At 43.2% G+C, this 17,515-nt stretch overlaps 1 protein-coding gene across 1 annotated transcript in view; it reads left to right on the top strand.

Moving 5' to 3' along the window:
- Prosap (SH3 and multiple ankyrin repeat domains prosap) overlaps positions 1–16,911 on the top strand; it is a 33,073-nt gene extending 16,162 nt beyond the window's left edge. Inside the window, exons 3-16 of the mRNA XM_018551011.1 lie at positions 249–374; positions 3,861–4,041; positions 4,301–4,620; positions 5,085–5,349; positions 8,336–9,053; positions 9,428–9,660; positions 10,464–10,640; positions 10,907–11,117; positions 11,195–11,396; positions 11,530–11,839; positions 11,932–12,125; positions 12,294–12,464; positions 13,545–13,848; positions 14,001–16,911. Of these exons, the coding sequence (XP_018406513.1) occupies positions 249–374; positions 3,861–4,041; positions 4,301–4,620; positions 5,085–5,349; positions 8,336–9,053; positions 9,428–9,660; positions 10,464–10,640; positions 10,907–11,117; positions 11,195–11,396; positions 11,530–11,839; positions 11,932–12,125; positions 12,294–12,464; positions 13,545–13,848; positions 14,001–15,238 (4,650 nt within the window). The 3' untranslated portion in view covers positions 15,239–16,911. The remainder of the gene's footprint in view (positions 1–248; positions 375–3,860; positions 4,042–4,300; positions 4,621–5,084; positions 5,350–8,335; positions 9,054–9,427; positions 9,661–10,463; positions 10,641–10,906; positions 11,118–11,194; positions 11,397–11,529; positions 11,840–11,931; positions 12,126–12,293; positions 12,465–13,544; positions 13,849–14,000) is intronic.
- The last annotated feature ends 604 nt before the right edge of the window (positions 16,912–17,515 follow it).

Below are 17,515 nucleotides of genomic sequence, written 5' to 3' on the forward strand. Positions count from 1 at the left end.
GTGCAATATAAATATTAAGCAATAGATTGAGTCATCTAATTATCAAATAAGCATGATTATTGTTGTAAAGAGAATGTCTTACGAAGCAATTGTGAATCGTATGCCTGAATATTATCTCTGAAAGATGCCTGTTTGTTATTATTGCTACATGCATGTGTCAGTCAGGGAAAGTGGGGGTGGCGGGTCGCTTTGATCCTTTCTCGAGCGATTTACCTATGCCTTAATATCAAAATTTCATCGCCTTACAGGAGCTGAAGGAGAGCTTCAATTACGGCCTCTTCTGCCCGCCGGTGAATGGAAAAGCCGGGAAATTCCTGGACGAGGAACGCCGTCTCGGCGATTATCCTTTCAATGGACCCGTCGGGTATCTGGAGGTAAGAAGTCGCGTTCTTTTCCCTCTATTTCTTGTCAAGTCATTCTTTTTAATCTACGATTGTACGCGCAGTCTAAAAATCGATCGTGCTAATTCTATTCGTTATTGTAATCGGGAGGAGAGACAATGTCAATGTGTTTATTTCAGTCGGACGATCATAGTCGGTTTTAGTAACGTGTGGTAGTGAGTGTACGGCAAAGGCTTCCCGTTTTAGTAACGGAAGGGTTAAGTAACTTCCTCGCGTGCACATTAAAGCTGTCAGCAGACCCACTTCACGCCTGATAGGATCTAATTACGTTTCTAAGCTAAATAACGGGAAGACAAGAATATTCTTTAGTAGATGTGCGACCAAAATATGTCAGAATTGAAGATTTTACATAAAAAAGAATCCAATTATAAAAAAATAAAGTTGGGATCTAGAATTATTTTCGTAAATAAGATTTGTTTGAACCATATAGAAAAAATACGATATAACAATCTGTAAACGATATGTACATTCTTTTATAAGCCTTTACTGGTTCGAATTTCTTTGTAAATCAATATTAAAAAGAGATGATACGTAAACGCACTTTTTGACGACATCTTTAATTTCAAATTTAAAAAACCTGTAAAACGATAATCGTTTTCGTAATATGCAGTGAAAAAGAGAGGTTGCGGAAGTACGTATAATGTAATTAATCATCGCGATGATCCTCGCTATATCCTCGCTATACATAAATCACTCGGTGGTCGCGGTGCGACGAATCCGCGCGCGCGCGCGCGCGCTCTTGCACAGCTCGACCGGTGATGACTTGAAACGGGGATTTGCGAAAAACAAATAATCCGGTCCCGGGTTAACGAGATCTGGATCCTATCCCGCGGTTTTCTTGCGTAATCGGTGCTAGTTCTCATCACCATCCACCTCGTCAAGTTCCCTGCGTCGTCGTTGTAGTTATCTTCTTCTTCTTTTCTTTCTTCTTCTTTTTCTTCTTCTTCAGTCGATCCCGATCGGTTCCACCGTGCCAGCTGCACGTCCCCGCTTCGTCGCGGGAGATTCACTTTCAGGGACGGCTGACTCATACAGCTTCTTTGAGCCATCTTTAAGCCGCATTCACCTCGCACGAGTTACAAATTACATGGGGCCCGTCGGCGAAAAACTCACATTTAACGAACGCCTGTCAGCGGGATCCCCATTGGACAATGGGCCCCGTGGTTTTGAAAACCATAAGTCTGTAAATATGTCGCAAAGATTTGCCTTAACAATAATACCCTTACAGCGCGGGACTGCATTCTCTCCATAAACATAGTCGTTGCGAGTTCTTAAGGTATCACGTTTCATTAAGATTTGCTTGCTATTATTTAATTAACAATAGCGTTGCTGGTCATTATCTTGACACAAACCGTCACAAGATTTAATATAATAATCTCTTCTTGGTATACAATTAATTTGTTACCTTATTAGATTAGGAGATCATTTAATTAATCTCTCTGACGACGTCTTAAAATTGAAAATTAATATAAAGTAGTTTGAATGAATTACATAAACAAGAGAAGAAAAAAATCATATAATAATTTCATTCTATTTTTTTGTTTTTATTTAATACAATGAAAGCGATAGCTATTTCGGAAAGATCTCTATCGAATAAGATATATGATTACGATCGGGACATTATTACATATGTTGAATACTAAATAAACTTCGCATTCAAATCGTTAATATTCCGCCGTAATATGTTATCTTGTGTCAAGAAAGCTTCCTTATTACAGTAATCGATCCATACTGCTAATCTCAGACTCGTTTTCGTCACGAAAGTCGAAGGAAGTTAATTTCAGGGCCACTTCGATTTATGTTACTTCCTTTGACGATCCATTCATTTTGCACGAGTTACGTATTATTGAACAATTGAAGCAGGAGGTGGGCAAAAAGCCACTTTGGCAAATCATGAATCCAATGAAAAATTAAAATACGTGTGGCGGTGGCCGTCAGCCGAGCGCTAGAGAATAATTAATTATCAATCGAGAGAATAACCCCGGGCGACCTCATCGTACGCGACATTGAGGAATCTATTCAAGATCAGCATGAATTATGTGTTCTTTCTCGGTTTCATCTCGTGGATATACTTGCCGACTCGGTGTAAAAACTTACTTTGCTGTTTCACCGTGGTTACTTTTTTTTCTATCCTCCTGACATATTCGCTTCCTGTCTCTTCATAGCGGAGTAAACAGACCTTTCTGGTGGAATTTCATAAATATGATAGGGGAACGCGTATTGTTCGATTCTTATTTTTCACCCTCAAATCTCGCTCGATATTCGCTCTGTGTCAGTATCAAAGTTGGGATAAGCGGTATACCGTTAGGTCGAGCTGCTGTTCAGCGCGTCCGTCCGCATTCATAACGCGATAAAACCGGCTGATGTGTGTGCGATGCAATCCGCGCGATGTTGATGACAGCGCGATGCACTTACGCATCCAGCATTACTGTACGCATTGGCACAGTGGTCTTTATCTCGCTGTTATTGGTTGCATACAATGCGGCCACGCGGTCGCGTCGAAAGAAGTCGCACGATCAGACGTGATTCTTCGCGGCACCGTTTTCACAATGCTGTCCCAATTACATTATTCGTGATTAAATAAAAAGTAAATTACTTTTATAAAATTGAATCAAACGTACCGTAAAATAGGTTGAGCACAAATTTTGCTAACATCTGGACAGCACGTACGTCCTGATTTTGGACACGCGTCATGTCTGGACATTATCATATCAAAATTACTCCGATTTTGTGGCAAAGTATAAAATTTTACTGTATATCGATATTATTTAAATTTTTAAAACTTGTAAGATTTTAAAAAATTAAATTAATGACATTGCGTAAGAAAAAATAGGGGAACCGTATATTTTCATATTAATTTTCAGAGAATTTAATAAAGATGTTATCGGCATTTAAAAAATACACAATGTAGGAAGAAAAAGTAAATCGCAAGTTCCATTCTCCGGAGGGCATAGCTGTACTTTACACCTTATATCATATCCGGTTTATTGCGTATTCATCGATAACAGAGAAATGCACGTGACGAACGTATTCATAGTAGATTGTAAGAAACAGTAATTATAACCGTCCAAGTGAGACGATCTAGCGATGAGATACATTTACACGATAGCTATGCGCAGTGTTCTCTCTCGCGATGTATTTACATAAGTACTACTACATTTACATAAGACGCTACTGCTGATCTATACCGTGACAAATTGCACGCGACGAATAGTCGGATAGCGAAATATCCGGGTATCTTACTATTGATAGATATTACGGTTTTATTTGATCCGTTACATTATCGCGTGTAATATAGAACTAATTAATTCGCGTCAAGCGGCGTGAAATAAATTTCACGCTTTTACGTCGATGAGACGGAAAGTGACATATTGTTAATGGTCGTTCGGTAATCATTCTAATAGCAACGGATCGCGTGTTTAGAAAGCATAAGTTATATCGCTGTCAAATCAATTTCAGCTTAAATACAAGAGGCGGGTGTACAAGATGCTGCATTTGGATGAAAAACAGCTCAAGGCTATGCACACTAGGACGAATTTGCGAAGGTTATTGGATTATGTGCAAAGCAGTCAGGTCGAGAAGATCGCGAAAATGTGCAGCAAGGGGCTGGATCCTAATTTCCATTGTCAGGAAACAGGAGGTAATTCATATGCGTTATTGCAAGAACATTAAAGAAATGACTTACGCCAGTGATGGACGTTCTTCCGCTGTAAGACACAAATATTTATCTTGAAATCATTATTATGTAATAACCATTTTATTGTTATTTTATTAAAGTGAACGTTGTAATATTTATATTTTATTATGCAGATTGTATATATAAAATTAAAATTAATATTTTATATATTTTGGACGAAAAATATCATTAAAACAATCATCAAAAATTCTCTCGATTCCAGAGACGCCTTTGACCTTGGCAACAACCTTGAAAAAGCCGTCCAAGGTTATAATTGCATTGGTCAATGGCGGTGCTCTCCTGGACTACCGAACGAAAGAGGGCTTGACAGCGATGCACCGTGCTGTTGAACGGAACAGTTTGGAGGCGGTGAAGACGCTTCTGGAACTGGGTGCTAGTCCAAATTACAAGGATACCAAGGGCTTGACGCCGCTTTATTACAGCGTCATTTACAAGACCGATCCGATGCTCTGCGAGACGTTGCTTCACGATCATGCGACGATAGGAGCTCAGGATCTCCAGGGCTGGCAGGAAGTTCATCAGGTTGCGCTTCTTTTCTTAGAACTTTCTTTGTGAGATAGTAAATAGAATTTCTTATCGATACTAAAGATAATAGAGCATAGGAAGAGTCATTGTTTCTTACGAACATACTTATATATAAATCAATGAATTTTGATAAGATCTGATAACTTGAATTTCGTAATCTAGTTATCTCTTTATCTCTTTATCATTACAATTAATAAAGTTTCAACGCATCGCATATTTGTGATAATTTTTTTATAACAATTAATATTAGAAATCTTATCTTTTAACGGGATTAATAATTTTTTGTAAGACTAATTTCTCGTAGAAACGCTACCTATTACGAGTTCATTCATAAATTCTTACGAAGGAAAAAAAATACTCGAATCCCAACGTGTTAGTTACGAGTTAGCGAAGAATGCGGCTTGAACTCCATTGAACGATTTCCGTGCCTAATACGCGCCTACTCTGCCGTATGCCTGCAGGCATGTCGCAACAATCTGGTGCAGCATCTGGACCACCTGCTTTTCTACGGCGCTGACATGAACGCGCGCAACGCGTCCGGTAATACGCCGTTGCACGTGTGCGCGGTGAATAACACGGACGCCTCGTGCATACGTCAGCTACTCTTCAGGGGCGCGCAGAAGGACGCGCTTAACTACGCGAACCAAACACCGTACCAAGTCGCCGTGATCGCGGGCAACATGGAGCTCGCCGAAGTCATCAAGAACTATCAATCGGAGGAAGTTGGTGAGTTATGAACGTCGCACGAAATATCAAAAATCGAGCTCTCCCGCGATGAGAAGGAGACGCGAGGAATGCGGGGGCGCGAATATCCGGACGCAGAAAACTCGCTTGGAGAGGTCGAGGCATGATGCTGCAAGAATAAACGACAGACGTTGACGATCTCTTCTACCTCTCCACCATCCGTCCGTTCGCGTTCTTGCTGCTCTTTCTATCTCTCTTTTTCTCTTGAACATTGTTCCATCGGCTCGTTGCTCGCGCAACGATGATAACGCCGAGCGGTGATCGTCCTTCCGGGATCACAAATGGGACGAACGGGCTTGGAAGACGGATAACCGTAATCTCGTTACTCGACAAGATTTTTTCATACTCAATCGCCACACCCGCGAAAACTATCGGCGTGGCTATTTGATTCTAATCCTCTTTTCACGAACGTCTACCGTTTATTAGATAAGTTAAAACTCGGCGCCGAACATCAAGATTCATCGGTGAACGTGACGAGTCTCGGGAGCTTTTCTAATATAATCCGATACTCTATTTTCGATACAATCTCCGCAATCGGTTCGATAATTGAAATGATTCGTCGGAATCATTTTTTTTACACACTTTGAAAATAGTGGTTAATTATCGTGATGTCGTTGCGATTATTGCCGATATCGTGTATTTTGAAACTGATATCTACGATATCTAACAATATATCTGCAATTAGTTTGTTGAAATAAAGTCTTATATGGCCGCGATCGTGCGACGATAAGGGTCACAAATATTATCTGATAAGAAACGAGATCGTGGTCTACAAATCATATATGTTTTTATGTGGCTTGATTATAGTCGAGCATGGCATGAGCATGTGCACGCTGCTTTTTCTGTAATATAGAGGTAGGCATCAGTAGGTTATAGTTTCTCTCGATCGTAGTTACTTAGAGGGTGCTTCTGGAATTTTGTATTTATATTACACGCGAGATGCGTTGTGAGCGTGACGTACGTGTGTCAATGTACCTCTATCTACCTGTGTCTGTGCTGTGTGACGAGTAACGTAAAGATTTACAATCATTTGTCATGGGATTTTTGGTGGTGATGGTCTTGTATGACGTCGAGTACATTTGTGATATCGCGAAAAAGTAATGACATTACCTCTTGATAGATTGCTTTCCAGTAACTAATGGTACTTTTTTTGGTTCACTGTCGAATGGATCAGTGTTGCCGGATCGAAAAAGCTCATGTTTTCCTTAATCGACAAGTGTCAAACCTTAAATAAAAATTTTTTCAATAAATTTTCTCACTCTGTAATGTCTGATTAAAATTAGTTGATTAAAATTGCCAAATTTCGGATTAGAATATTCTGTTACATTTTAAAGAACATTTTATCATTACATTTGTTTCTGAATTACTTACATTTTACTAAATTTTATTTAAAAACGTTCAGCAATAAACGTAAATCGAACGTATTTTTACATTGTATAGAACATGATGACGCATTGGATTATAAATTTTTTTCTGGCAGCATTGAATTTGCAAGAATGTCTTGACTAGTAATGTATGTTTGGTAGTTCGAGATACGTTGTGAATCGATGTGGTCTCCGCGAGTCGTCGGAGTCTCCGGAGCCTGAGCCTGGAAGGGAAGCCTAAAGAAGCACATTTCCGACGACTTGACGACGGCGACGTCGATCGTCTGTGCACATGACGTATTCCGACGAAATTTACCCGTAATCTCGAGCACATTGTATCACACAAAACGGATACAACAGAACGGGGATGGAGTCGTTATCCTTGCGTGTGCTTTCTACCGCTTTTCCGTTTGTACAGGGTATCCCAAAATTGATGAAAGTATTAACGTTACTCTCAAGTTATTTTTCAGTTTCTATATTTAATATTTTATCTAAACTTAAACAAATCAAAATTCTGTTAAAATAAAGTTCACTCCGGATTGGCTTAATGATATTGCAATAATATATACATATTTTCATCTTTAAAGTTAAGTGCCTAATTGGTTTTCCAATTCAACTTGTACTTAGAAAATGATTAATGTCTGAATATTTCCGCCAACAACTCCATAAGACGCAACATCGTCTACTTTTCTCTTTCGTTGGTTCTGAAACGCCCTGTACATGTCGGTACTAAAACGACGAGTGCAATATCTGGTTGTCCGGGGTTACCCGGGGAGAAGCCAATAACCATCATCGTCGCCATCACGAAGTAACATTGTGCGTGCGCGCGTGTGCGTGCGTGCTTATGTGTACGACACGGCGACCGCTTGTAAGATCGCTTTGCAAAAATCCCGCACGATGATCTTCCGTGTCGGAACACCGGAAGATCGATCGTGGAGAATGGAGTCTTCGAAGCCCTTGCCGTAACTCTTCGTTTTAACAAATATAATGTATAATACAAATCACGCGACTAACACTCGCATGTCGATTAAACGCGAATAATAACGACGCATAAATGTTGTCACGATATTTAACGCACGCGCCGATTAAGTGATTTGTTTGATAGCTGTTTCGGTCACGAAACATTGTCCTCATCGTGTACCGCGCGGCTCTTGATACACGTGTAACTATCCTCTTAACCCTAGACAGTGCAAGCGATATATATTCGTTATTTATGATTTCGAGACTTTAAGATGCGTTATTAGAACGATCATCAGGTTTTAAGAAAAAAAATTGATAAACTTTGAAAAAATAAATATAATAAAATATGAAATTAGATCAATATAGAAATGATTACGTATTAAATATACTTTATTGGAATTGAGAAAAGTTTTTAACTGTTTGGGGTTCAGCATTCCTGACTCGCGTTCTTTCCGAAAGATCGTAATCCAAGTGCAACATTAATCGCTTCATATGATTTTCATGTTTCGCCCCTGAAGAATCGCGTTGAATGCTCGTCTGAGAAGACGGCAGAGTACATCGCACACGGTCGAGTCGCGTCTACTCTCTTGTAAGGCTAAGTAATCTTTTCTTTACTTAACCTTGCAACCCTTGCGATTTTCCAGTACCATTTAAAGGACCGCCACGCTACAACCCGAAACGACGCTCGGTGGCCTTCAGTGGCACTTCTTCGATGATGACGACTAGCTGCTCAGCGAGCAATTTGGGCACCCTCACCAGGATACCGTCCACCGAACAGCACGCGGTGATGTCTAGTGGTGGTACCACTGGTACCCTTACCAGAACCATCTCAGTGGAACAGTACTCGAGTATCACGCGAGTACCTTCCGCCGAGCAATACGCTACCACCGCAGCAGCGACCGTGAGTCTGAACCGAGTACCGTCCACGGAACAACCGTATCCACCACCTCCGTCGTCTGGCATACTCGTTCGGGTCGCGCCTGAGGAGAAATACGCACCGTCTGGTGCTGTGCTCAATAGAGCCTCATCCGGCGAGCGATACGATGCCACCCTGATCAGAATACCGTCCTCCGAGCAGTACCCGACCACTAATACGCTGATCAGAGTACCGTCCACGGAGCAGTACCCAACCGTCGCGGTGGGCCTGGCCAGAGTACCGTCCACGGAACAATATCCCTCCACCGGTGGTGGAATTACGATCGTCGGTCAGACGACCGAGTCGAGCCACCACGGAAGCCTCGGCAGAGTACCGTCCGTAGAATCGAGCAGAAACGATTTACCGAGAATACCGTCCGAACAGAATGGCCACCGACTGACGTCGGAGTACCAGAGTCCAAATTCCTTGAGAGATCCTAACGTGAGGTAAGCATAGACAAGAAAATCGTGCGCGAGCGCCGCCGATCGCTGGACAAAACGCGATAAAATCGCGTGGTTGAAGCGAGAGCGGACATGTGGGAGGGAAGAAAAGACTCTTCTCTCCCTGGGAGATTCATCAGAATTCGACAAAGATAGTTCGCGCTTCGAGTTCGGTCGACACTCGCAAACAGCAACGTTCGTTCGGTACGCTCGCGCGGTCACCGATGCTTCACCCTGATCAGGACCGATACGCGTGTGGCTGACTGGAAAAAAAAAAAAAAAAAGAAAAGTCTCACTTCGCCACGCGAACCTTGGTCTTGGTCGGTGCGAAGCGCGATCGATCGCCGGTGTACCCTAAGAGTTGTACGCACCATTTCAAGATTGCCGAGCGCCGCGGAGAATTATTCGAACTTGAGAATGGAGGGTCTGACGAGGCTGCAAGAGCACCGACTCGAGCTGCAGCATCGCCTCGATATGCACAGATCGCAGATGGAGATGCCGCCGTCGCCATCACCGAGCAGCAGGAGTTTAGCACCTTTCAGCTCGGCCAGCTCGAGCTTGTCCGAAGGCAGCAATCAACCGTCTGGCGAAGACTCAGCCAGCATCGTCACAGGTACACTCATTATTTTCTCATTCTATCCCCTTCAATTCATCCTCTGCGCCCGCCCTACGATGGTGAGGGGACCAGAATAAAGAAGTCTGCTCCTCAATGATCCACGAATGAACAACGAAACCACGAACATCGGTAGATACCCCGGATTCCACAAGAGAGCCAACTGCCAAAAATATAAGGAAGCGGACGGTTGTTTCTTTTGTTCAGCATATCGCGCTTAAGACGGACCATCGTCATGTTGTATGTACCATCATCACCAAAAACCGGCGGCGGTACGCTAAGGTGGTCAAACGACACGATGAGAGAGTTAATCGGATGATGGCTTTGATGGTTCGTGCATGCTTCCGTTTTTGGTGTCCCCGAGGATATTAGAGATCCCGAATTGATGGCTCCTCCTTGCCAATTCAGCGAGCGAGCTGGGCGACGTCTCGCTCGTGGGAAAACACGTTGTGCTTATTTTCATTAGCGATCGCCTTTTAGGATGTGACGAATGTGACGCGATTAGCGATTTCTAGAGCTCTTTGCCGTCGTAGAGCACAATCTATAGGCAAATCGAATTGAGTTGATTTTTTTTAGGCCGAGTGCGCTGAAGTCTTGATTTAGCGTTATAAGAGTTAGCCGTTTTTCTTTCTTTCTCTCTTTCTCTCTCTCTCTCTCTCTCTCTCTCTCTCTCTCTCTCTCTTTCTTCTCTCTGTCTTCCCTAAGGATTTTAATTTCTTGCATGGCGTTTATCGCTCGGTAAAGCGATGCGGGGCGAGCACGAGACATCACGCTGAGTATATCCGATCGTTGTCGATTTCTAGACAAGAGCCTCGGCGACACGGCGTCTGACGTAATCAGCGACAGTTCCGGGGTGGGAACCTCGCAGTCCGACACGACCAATTCATTATCCATTCCCGGCACGACGGTGGTCTGCGTGGAGAACTACAGCAGCGGGATCACCGGCCATCTGACTATCAATCAAGGAGACATCCTTGAAGGTACACCACCAAGCAAATCCAACAAAATGTACTCCTCTCTCGTCTAGCTCCATTGACTTCGTAATCAACGACGACATAACGTTGCTCGTTCGATGTCCCATGATTTTCCGTCTTCCCCATTTGATTGACACCGTCATTAACACAGTGTTCCGTAACTTGGGACGACAGACGTCTCACTCTGTCTCGTTCGATTTCTGTTTTTATAGGTAACGACCAGAAATATTTTTTTGATAGCAAGCGTGTTTTTGTTTCTTTAATTTTAACAGTCACCGGTGCGACCGACTGTGGCCTCTTGGAAGGGGTCTTACGCGGACAGGGTACCGGTCTATTCCCCGCGCATTGCGTTCAAGAAGTCCGGCTGCGTCACACAAATATACCTCTGGGCCCACAACCCGCCAGGGACGGACGAAATCGAGTTCTGGGTCGTAGAGAATCGCAACACAAGTACTTCGCTACCGCACCTAGATTAAAGAAACCGTAAGTTCCACGCTCAATATTATTTTTAATTCGTTCTTAATACGATGAAAAATACAATAATGTTTTTGAACTTTTAGTGTCACGTCGGAGCCCCGCACTGTTGTTCTTCATCGTTCGAGGAAAGGCTTCGGCTTCGTGTTGCGTGGCGCCAAGGCTACTTCACCACTAATGGAACTCACGCCGTCAGCCAAATATCCAGCGTTACAATATCTAGATGATGTCGACCAAGGAGGCGTAGCCGACTTAGCAGGTCTCCGAAAAGGAGATTTTCTCATTCAAGTAAGTTTGTGGATATTAATTTACTGCTAAATATTACGATAAGAATTACTTTTATTTCTAGCAATTATCATTGTAGAATTTCATAATTTTATATGCTTCGAATTATCTTGCACTCTTCTCTTACGAATTCAAGATCAATGGCGAGGACGTAACGACGGCCTCGCACGAACACGTGGTCGACCTGATAAGGAAATCAGGAGAGTTAGTGCGAATGACCGTGGTCTCACCGGTGATCAGTCTTCCGAATTCCCAGTCAGCGGCCGCATTGCCAACTAGTCAACCGATTCAGAGACAATATGCAACCTTGCCGCGCAAGGGTAATAATAATGTGGTGATTGGCGGTACGCTTGGCAGGTCTCCAGCTCCTGTACCGCCTCGAAGAGATCCGAAGACCACACTAAGCGTAGGACGAGCGAGAGCGCGATCAATGGTCGCAGGATTAGGTAATAGATTTATCTGATGTACAATTGACACTGTGAGTGAAACATTCGTGTTATATGTTTTCATGATTCCGTGTTTGTAATGTCTCTTGCAGAAGGAGGAGGCGAAAGGGATGATCGCGACGAGATAGCATCGACTGGTGCGAAGTCAAGTAGTGCGGAATCGATTCACATGCCGCAGCAGCCATCAACTGGATCGAACACCGGTCAGAACACACCAGTGCAACCGAGAACAGCCAGCATTCGATCACGTCCGACCTCCAGCAGAATCACTGCCGCGGAACTTGAAGTAATTATTTATCATCCGCTTGCGGCACGCGCGTCGAACATGCTCCCTCTCTCTTTCTTTTGCTCAATCACAGAATCTATTCGTGCGCTCGTTGTCCTCGAATTGAATGGCATTGTATGCACGAGACGAGACCGAGGCTTCAGCTTCGTCCTTTAATTTCTCTTCCAGGAACTATTTCAGCGGCAGCAGGGTAGCGCCGGTGGTCAATACAGTTCGTCCATGATGAGCTCCTCTCACTTTCAGACTACTACTGGTCAATCTACCAAGTCACATCCATCGTCGCCCGCCAAGACCGGCAGGGTGTACGCGAGCGTGGCGGAGATGAAGCGCAAGGGCAAAGTAAGGATGACCTGCCACTCAGTTACGAGCTCGCACTCGCCCTCTCGTTCGCGTTTCTCTTTTTAACATTTACCCTATAATTAACAATAAGTCCTTCGGTGAAAGCTGCCCTAGATAATAGCCATTAACTTGTTTATTTGTTTGTTTGTTTGTTTGTTCATCACATCCATTAGTAGTTTGATCGAACTTTTTGATATCCCTTTAGACAACTATTTTTAACATCCCCTAGAATTTAATAGACACGTCTCTTTTTTCTACTTATTTTCCTCGTATCATACCCATCAATAGTAATTCGTTGACATAATACTCAACGGTTAAGAAGATTACCCTGTAAGAAAAGTCTACCAGAGTCATCAAAGTCCAAAAGTCGAAAGCGTCGTCCGGCGTTCGGTGAACGCTCCTCTCTTTGGGCAATGGTAATGGTGGTTGTTTTCTTTTGCACGTGTGTTATAGTTTGCGCGTAAACCGGTGCGAGCGCACAGCAAAGGACGGTCCTGGTGCGGGCGAGATGACGAGGACTACTACTTATATTACTGATCGAAAATACTTTGTTTCTAGCTCGTCCATGGCTTGCATGATTTCAGGTGACTAAGCCATTTGCTATATGAAAAGAAATCTGACGTCCGCGTGGGCGTTAGGTGCCACCTACAGCTTCGTGTTCACGCCTCAAGTATGATATTAACTAATTGCCGCATTTGCATTTAACCAAGTTCAGCGATTTTCCTCAGTTTCTTAAGTCGCTTTTCAGGATTGATTCTATAAGCATGGAAGGCTAATGATACGTAACTACGTTCTTCGCAGTATTCGACAATATTAACACTTAAATGACATTTTGTTGAGACAGTAATAGTAGTTGATCACGGTAGCTTGGAGTTCACGCTTAGCAGGAATACGCTTCTACCCTTGTATCACATTTCCCCAACGTCCTTTTACTGTTTGTTTCACTCTATTCCTTGTCCCTTCACGAAGTTTTAAATCGCAATTTTGTAAATTCTTCACGCTCCAAGTTTTTCAAAGTTAGCAAGACGACGATGTCGGCGTTTGCAAGCCCGTACGAACCTTTTGTTTTTACGTTTGCAGTCGCAATCGAGAGTACGCTTCTTTGGTGGCTTAGGCGGCGGTTCCGATCTTCACAGGGACTTCCATAGCACACCGGATCTCAACGTGCAAGTGCAGTCATCGTCCCTTCTGGCGCCCAAGTGTCATAGAAGCCAGGAAGATGTAAATGCTCTAAATGGTAGAAATGGGCTTCCACCTCCGAATCATCCACCACCACCACCGCCAGTCGGACAAGTCGTCAAGGTAAATGTTGGCGCGAACGTGCCAGACGTCGTTACGCCAGCCTCGGTTTACGACAATATGGCGCATATCCAGCAAGTCAAAGGTAATAATCTTGTTTTGACAACCTTATTTTTTAACCTTCCGTCATATTAAAATAATTTATTGTAAGCTTTGATTAAAACAAGTATACCTTCAATTTCATTCTTTCAATTTTGTTGCACCGTGATAAATATTATTGTAATTTATTACACGCAGAACTCGCAGCAGCTACAGTCGACGGTGTCTACGGAGTGATGTCGAGTTTCCGGCCATCGAATAGCGCAAAGTTATACGCCTCGCCGGAAGATATGAAAACCGTTGGATATCGGTCGCGTAGTCTACCGGCTAATCGTCCGCATTTAAGGAAGTCTCACAGTCTACGCGGCACACCGAGCAGTACAACATTCAAGTCGACCGGCAGCCAACAGGCATTGAATACCAATATCAATATCAACAGTAACGGAAACAGTAATAATTCGGTCAACAATCAGTACGCGCAACCATTGAAGACTACCAGGAGTCACAGCACGGCTGGTATTCGTGAGCGAAAGAAGAAGACTGTCGTGAGCACCAGTTCGTCTGTTACAAACCTTTCATCGATCGCGTCCGGTGCGAATGGAACACCCACACCACCTACCTCAGCGCCGCCAATCCCTGAGCCAGATTACAGTCTATCAGAATCGGAAAACGATGAAGGTGAAGACGAAACGGATGAAGATGGCGAATCGGAGATTGCGAAGGAGTTAGAGAAGGCGGCGGCACGAGAGAAACTGGAAGCAACGCGAGAGACATCCGGCAATTCCAATACATCTGGTTCGAGTTCATCGGGCAGCGGTTCGCTACCACATTCGTTTAGTGTGGAGGAGATTCAGAAAGTACGCACGCAGTTAAAGTCGTCCAAGAGTCATCCGAACGATTTTCTCTTGCAAACGCAGCAATCACTCGTCGAGGACGGCGACAACAGCTCGAGCGGCGTCAGTTCGGACCAAGATGTGCCGGTGGGCCCACCGATGGGCTTCGACGACACTACCGCACGGAATCTAGCTAATCAAGAGAGCAATCAGCACTCGATGCCAGGAAGTACTCTGCTAACTGGTGCAAATCCGATCGAAAAGGAAAGCAATCAGACCAAACGACCAGGCTATGGTGGTAGCGGTTTGTTGACTAGGCACGCAGTCAGTTTGGCGCAGCTACCACCTCCGATCGAAGCCGATGCTGAAGAGCAGAACAACGATCTCTTCGTACCGCCGCCGCCTGAATTCAACGCCGGTCCGTCTGCCGGTGGCCAAGACCAGGAAGTGGTGGTGTTCGCACCTCCGCCACAGTTCTGCGATAACAAACAGCAAACACAACAGCAGCAGCAGACCACAGCGCAGAATCGTGTCAAGATAATCGGTGCGATTCCCAAGGTTGCTGGGAATCAGGTGAAGGCGTCGAGCGGTCGATTACCGTAGAGAGAAAACCACAAATCGTAGCGAATGATTTATTCGTATATTTCTTCCTGATGGACGAGCAGAAGAGAATTTTTAACACGTACATCGCGATTTCGAAGTCAATATACTTAGAGGCTCTCTGCCTTTTCGGTAGTGATCACCGCGCAACGAGCGCACTAAATTTAGACTAAACTGCGATGATCCGCGCGAGCGTATATTAAGCGCGGTCGCTTGGACGACTTTTTTCCAAGAGTAAATCGTATTCTAATCGAGCGTTTAGGAGTCGTAGGAAGTATACCGAGGAAATAATTGAGCGCGTTTTTACCAAGTAAGTTTACGAGTGTGAGCGTACGTCCGATTGCACTACAATAGAGGATTGGTTTGTCACACACGAGCGTACGGTCGATTATAAATTTGTCCATCGTCAGCCTGTCCGTGAGTGAGCCGACAGATCCGCAAACCGATTCGCTGCGTCGTAGAGAGAACGTGAGCGGCCTAAGGGCACGAAGAAGCGAATATACACATTCTGACGGAAGAAGACAAACAGCCGAGACGGAGATAGAAAGGAAGGAAATGCATTTAATGCGTGCGTGAGTTGTGAATGTGCAATGCATATCGGTTTGTTTTTCATGTTTCTATCGAACTACGAGGTGTTTTAATACTTTTACACGACACGACACGACACTCTTCGCTCCGAGAACATGGAACTGTTGAGACAATTTTTGCAAATTGCTTCTAAACTAATTTTAAGTAGAAGCACTACTACAGCAGTCTCGCTTACTCTCGATCCTCTTTTAACTCGACAAAGCATCAACGGTGATGATTTCAGTGACGATGACGCGAAAATCACGTAACTGATTAGTTATTACTCGAACAAGCGCGGTTTTTTTTAGTTTCTCTCGTGTCTAGATACTGCTCAAACGCCTAATCACAAAGCTCTATTCGCGAAGTCATTAGAGATTCTTCCTAGTTTATAATTGCAAATATTATTAATATTAGTATTATGATTTTATTATTATATTAATATTATTGTTAGAGCATTGTTATTATAATTATACGGCGACTGTAACGCTCCACTGATGAATCCTTCGAGAAAGCGTAGTCGCGTCACAAAAGAATGTGCAGCACCATACTTTGTTACAATGCACCATCGTTACTCCAGCTTGTGTAAAGTAAGTCATACTCCTTCCATTCACGTGAAAAGCTTCCATGAGCCGGAAAACTTTTTATATTCATACATCACTGTCGAATATGAATGCAAATCAAAGTGGTGCAGGCAGGATATTTTTCGCAAGCATGAAATTGATGAAGCTCTTTGATGATTGGATTGGATTCTCGAATTCTTCGTACAAGCGCGGTCCAAAATCTTCTTGCAAATTAATTGCGAATATGTACACATACATGTATATGTGTATACACACTGAACTTTCTTGACTATCGTTTCTACGCCTTCGCGAATGCTGGGCAAAAGCAAAAATCGTATTTTGTGCAGCACAAGTGCGAGCGCGCGTGAGTCGCCGTGTGGTTTTTGAGACGTGGGAGAGGCCGAGTCAATCATATGTTTTTAAATGTTCCTTCGATATACTTCATCGTCGTCGGTTTTTTGTTTGTTATAGAAGCAACAAGATTCGACACAGCGTAAATACCAAGTATATATTTGAACATTCTTTTGTATATAATATATACAAATAATTCGCGAGATATATTCAGATGTTTGAATATTTTTATCGAAGATCCTAGTTTCATATCAGATTATTCAAACGATTCACGAAAAAGATTGGAGAATAACGTTAAAATAATTAATTTTGATTTGGGGTATCATCCATTCGAACTTTATTTGCATTGTATTATACGAGCAAGAAATTGTCAAGTAATTTTAAACTTTTTTACTCGTGTTAAAAAATTAAATTATTAAAATAATTACAATGCATCTAACGTCGTTTGCGCATTATATCTTACATATTTGTCTTTTTAATTTAATGTCACGAAATAATATTCATTCAGGAATAAAGGAAACCGGTAATTATACTTAGTATCCATAAATCGGAAGATCATAAAATATTTAGGTATTTTAATAAATACGCGAAACCATTCTATATCCGATGATGTTCACATAGATATATACGCTGTGCGGAATCGCGAGATTATCATTTGCGAGATTATTTCCTAAACTCTTGCACAGGTCAGCGAAAAACAATATACGACACGCGTGCATCACGACGGCTCGTACAATGCAGCAAACAGAGATCGGCTGAGAGAAGACGAGGCTTTATTTTTCTTTGCCGTGCACGTGGCGCG

The sequence above is a fragment of the Cyphomyrmex costatus genome, unplaced genomic scaffold (genome assembly GCF_001594065.2).
Source record: "Cyphomyrmex costatus isolate MS0001 unplaced genomic scaffold, Ccosl1.0 scaffold133, whole genome shotgun sequence".
NCBI lineage: Eukaryota > Metazoa > Arthropoda > Insecta > Hymenoptera > Formicidae > Cyphomyrmex > Cyphomyrmex costatus.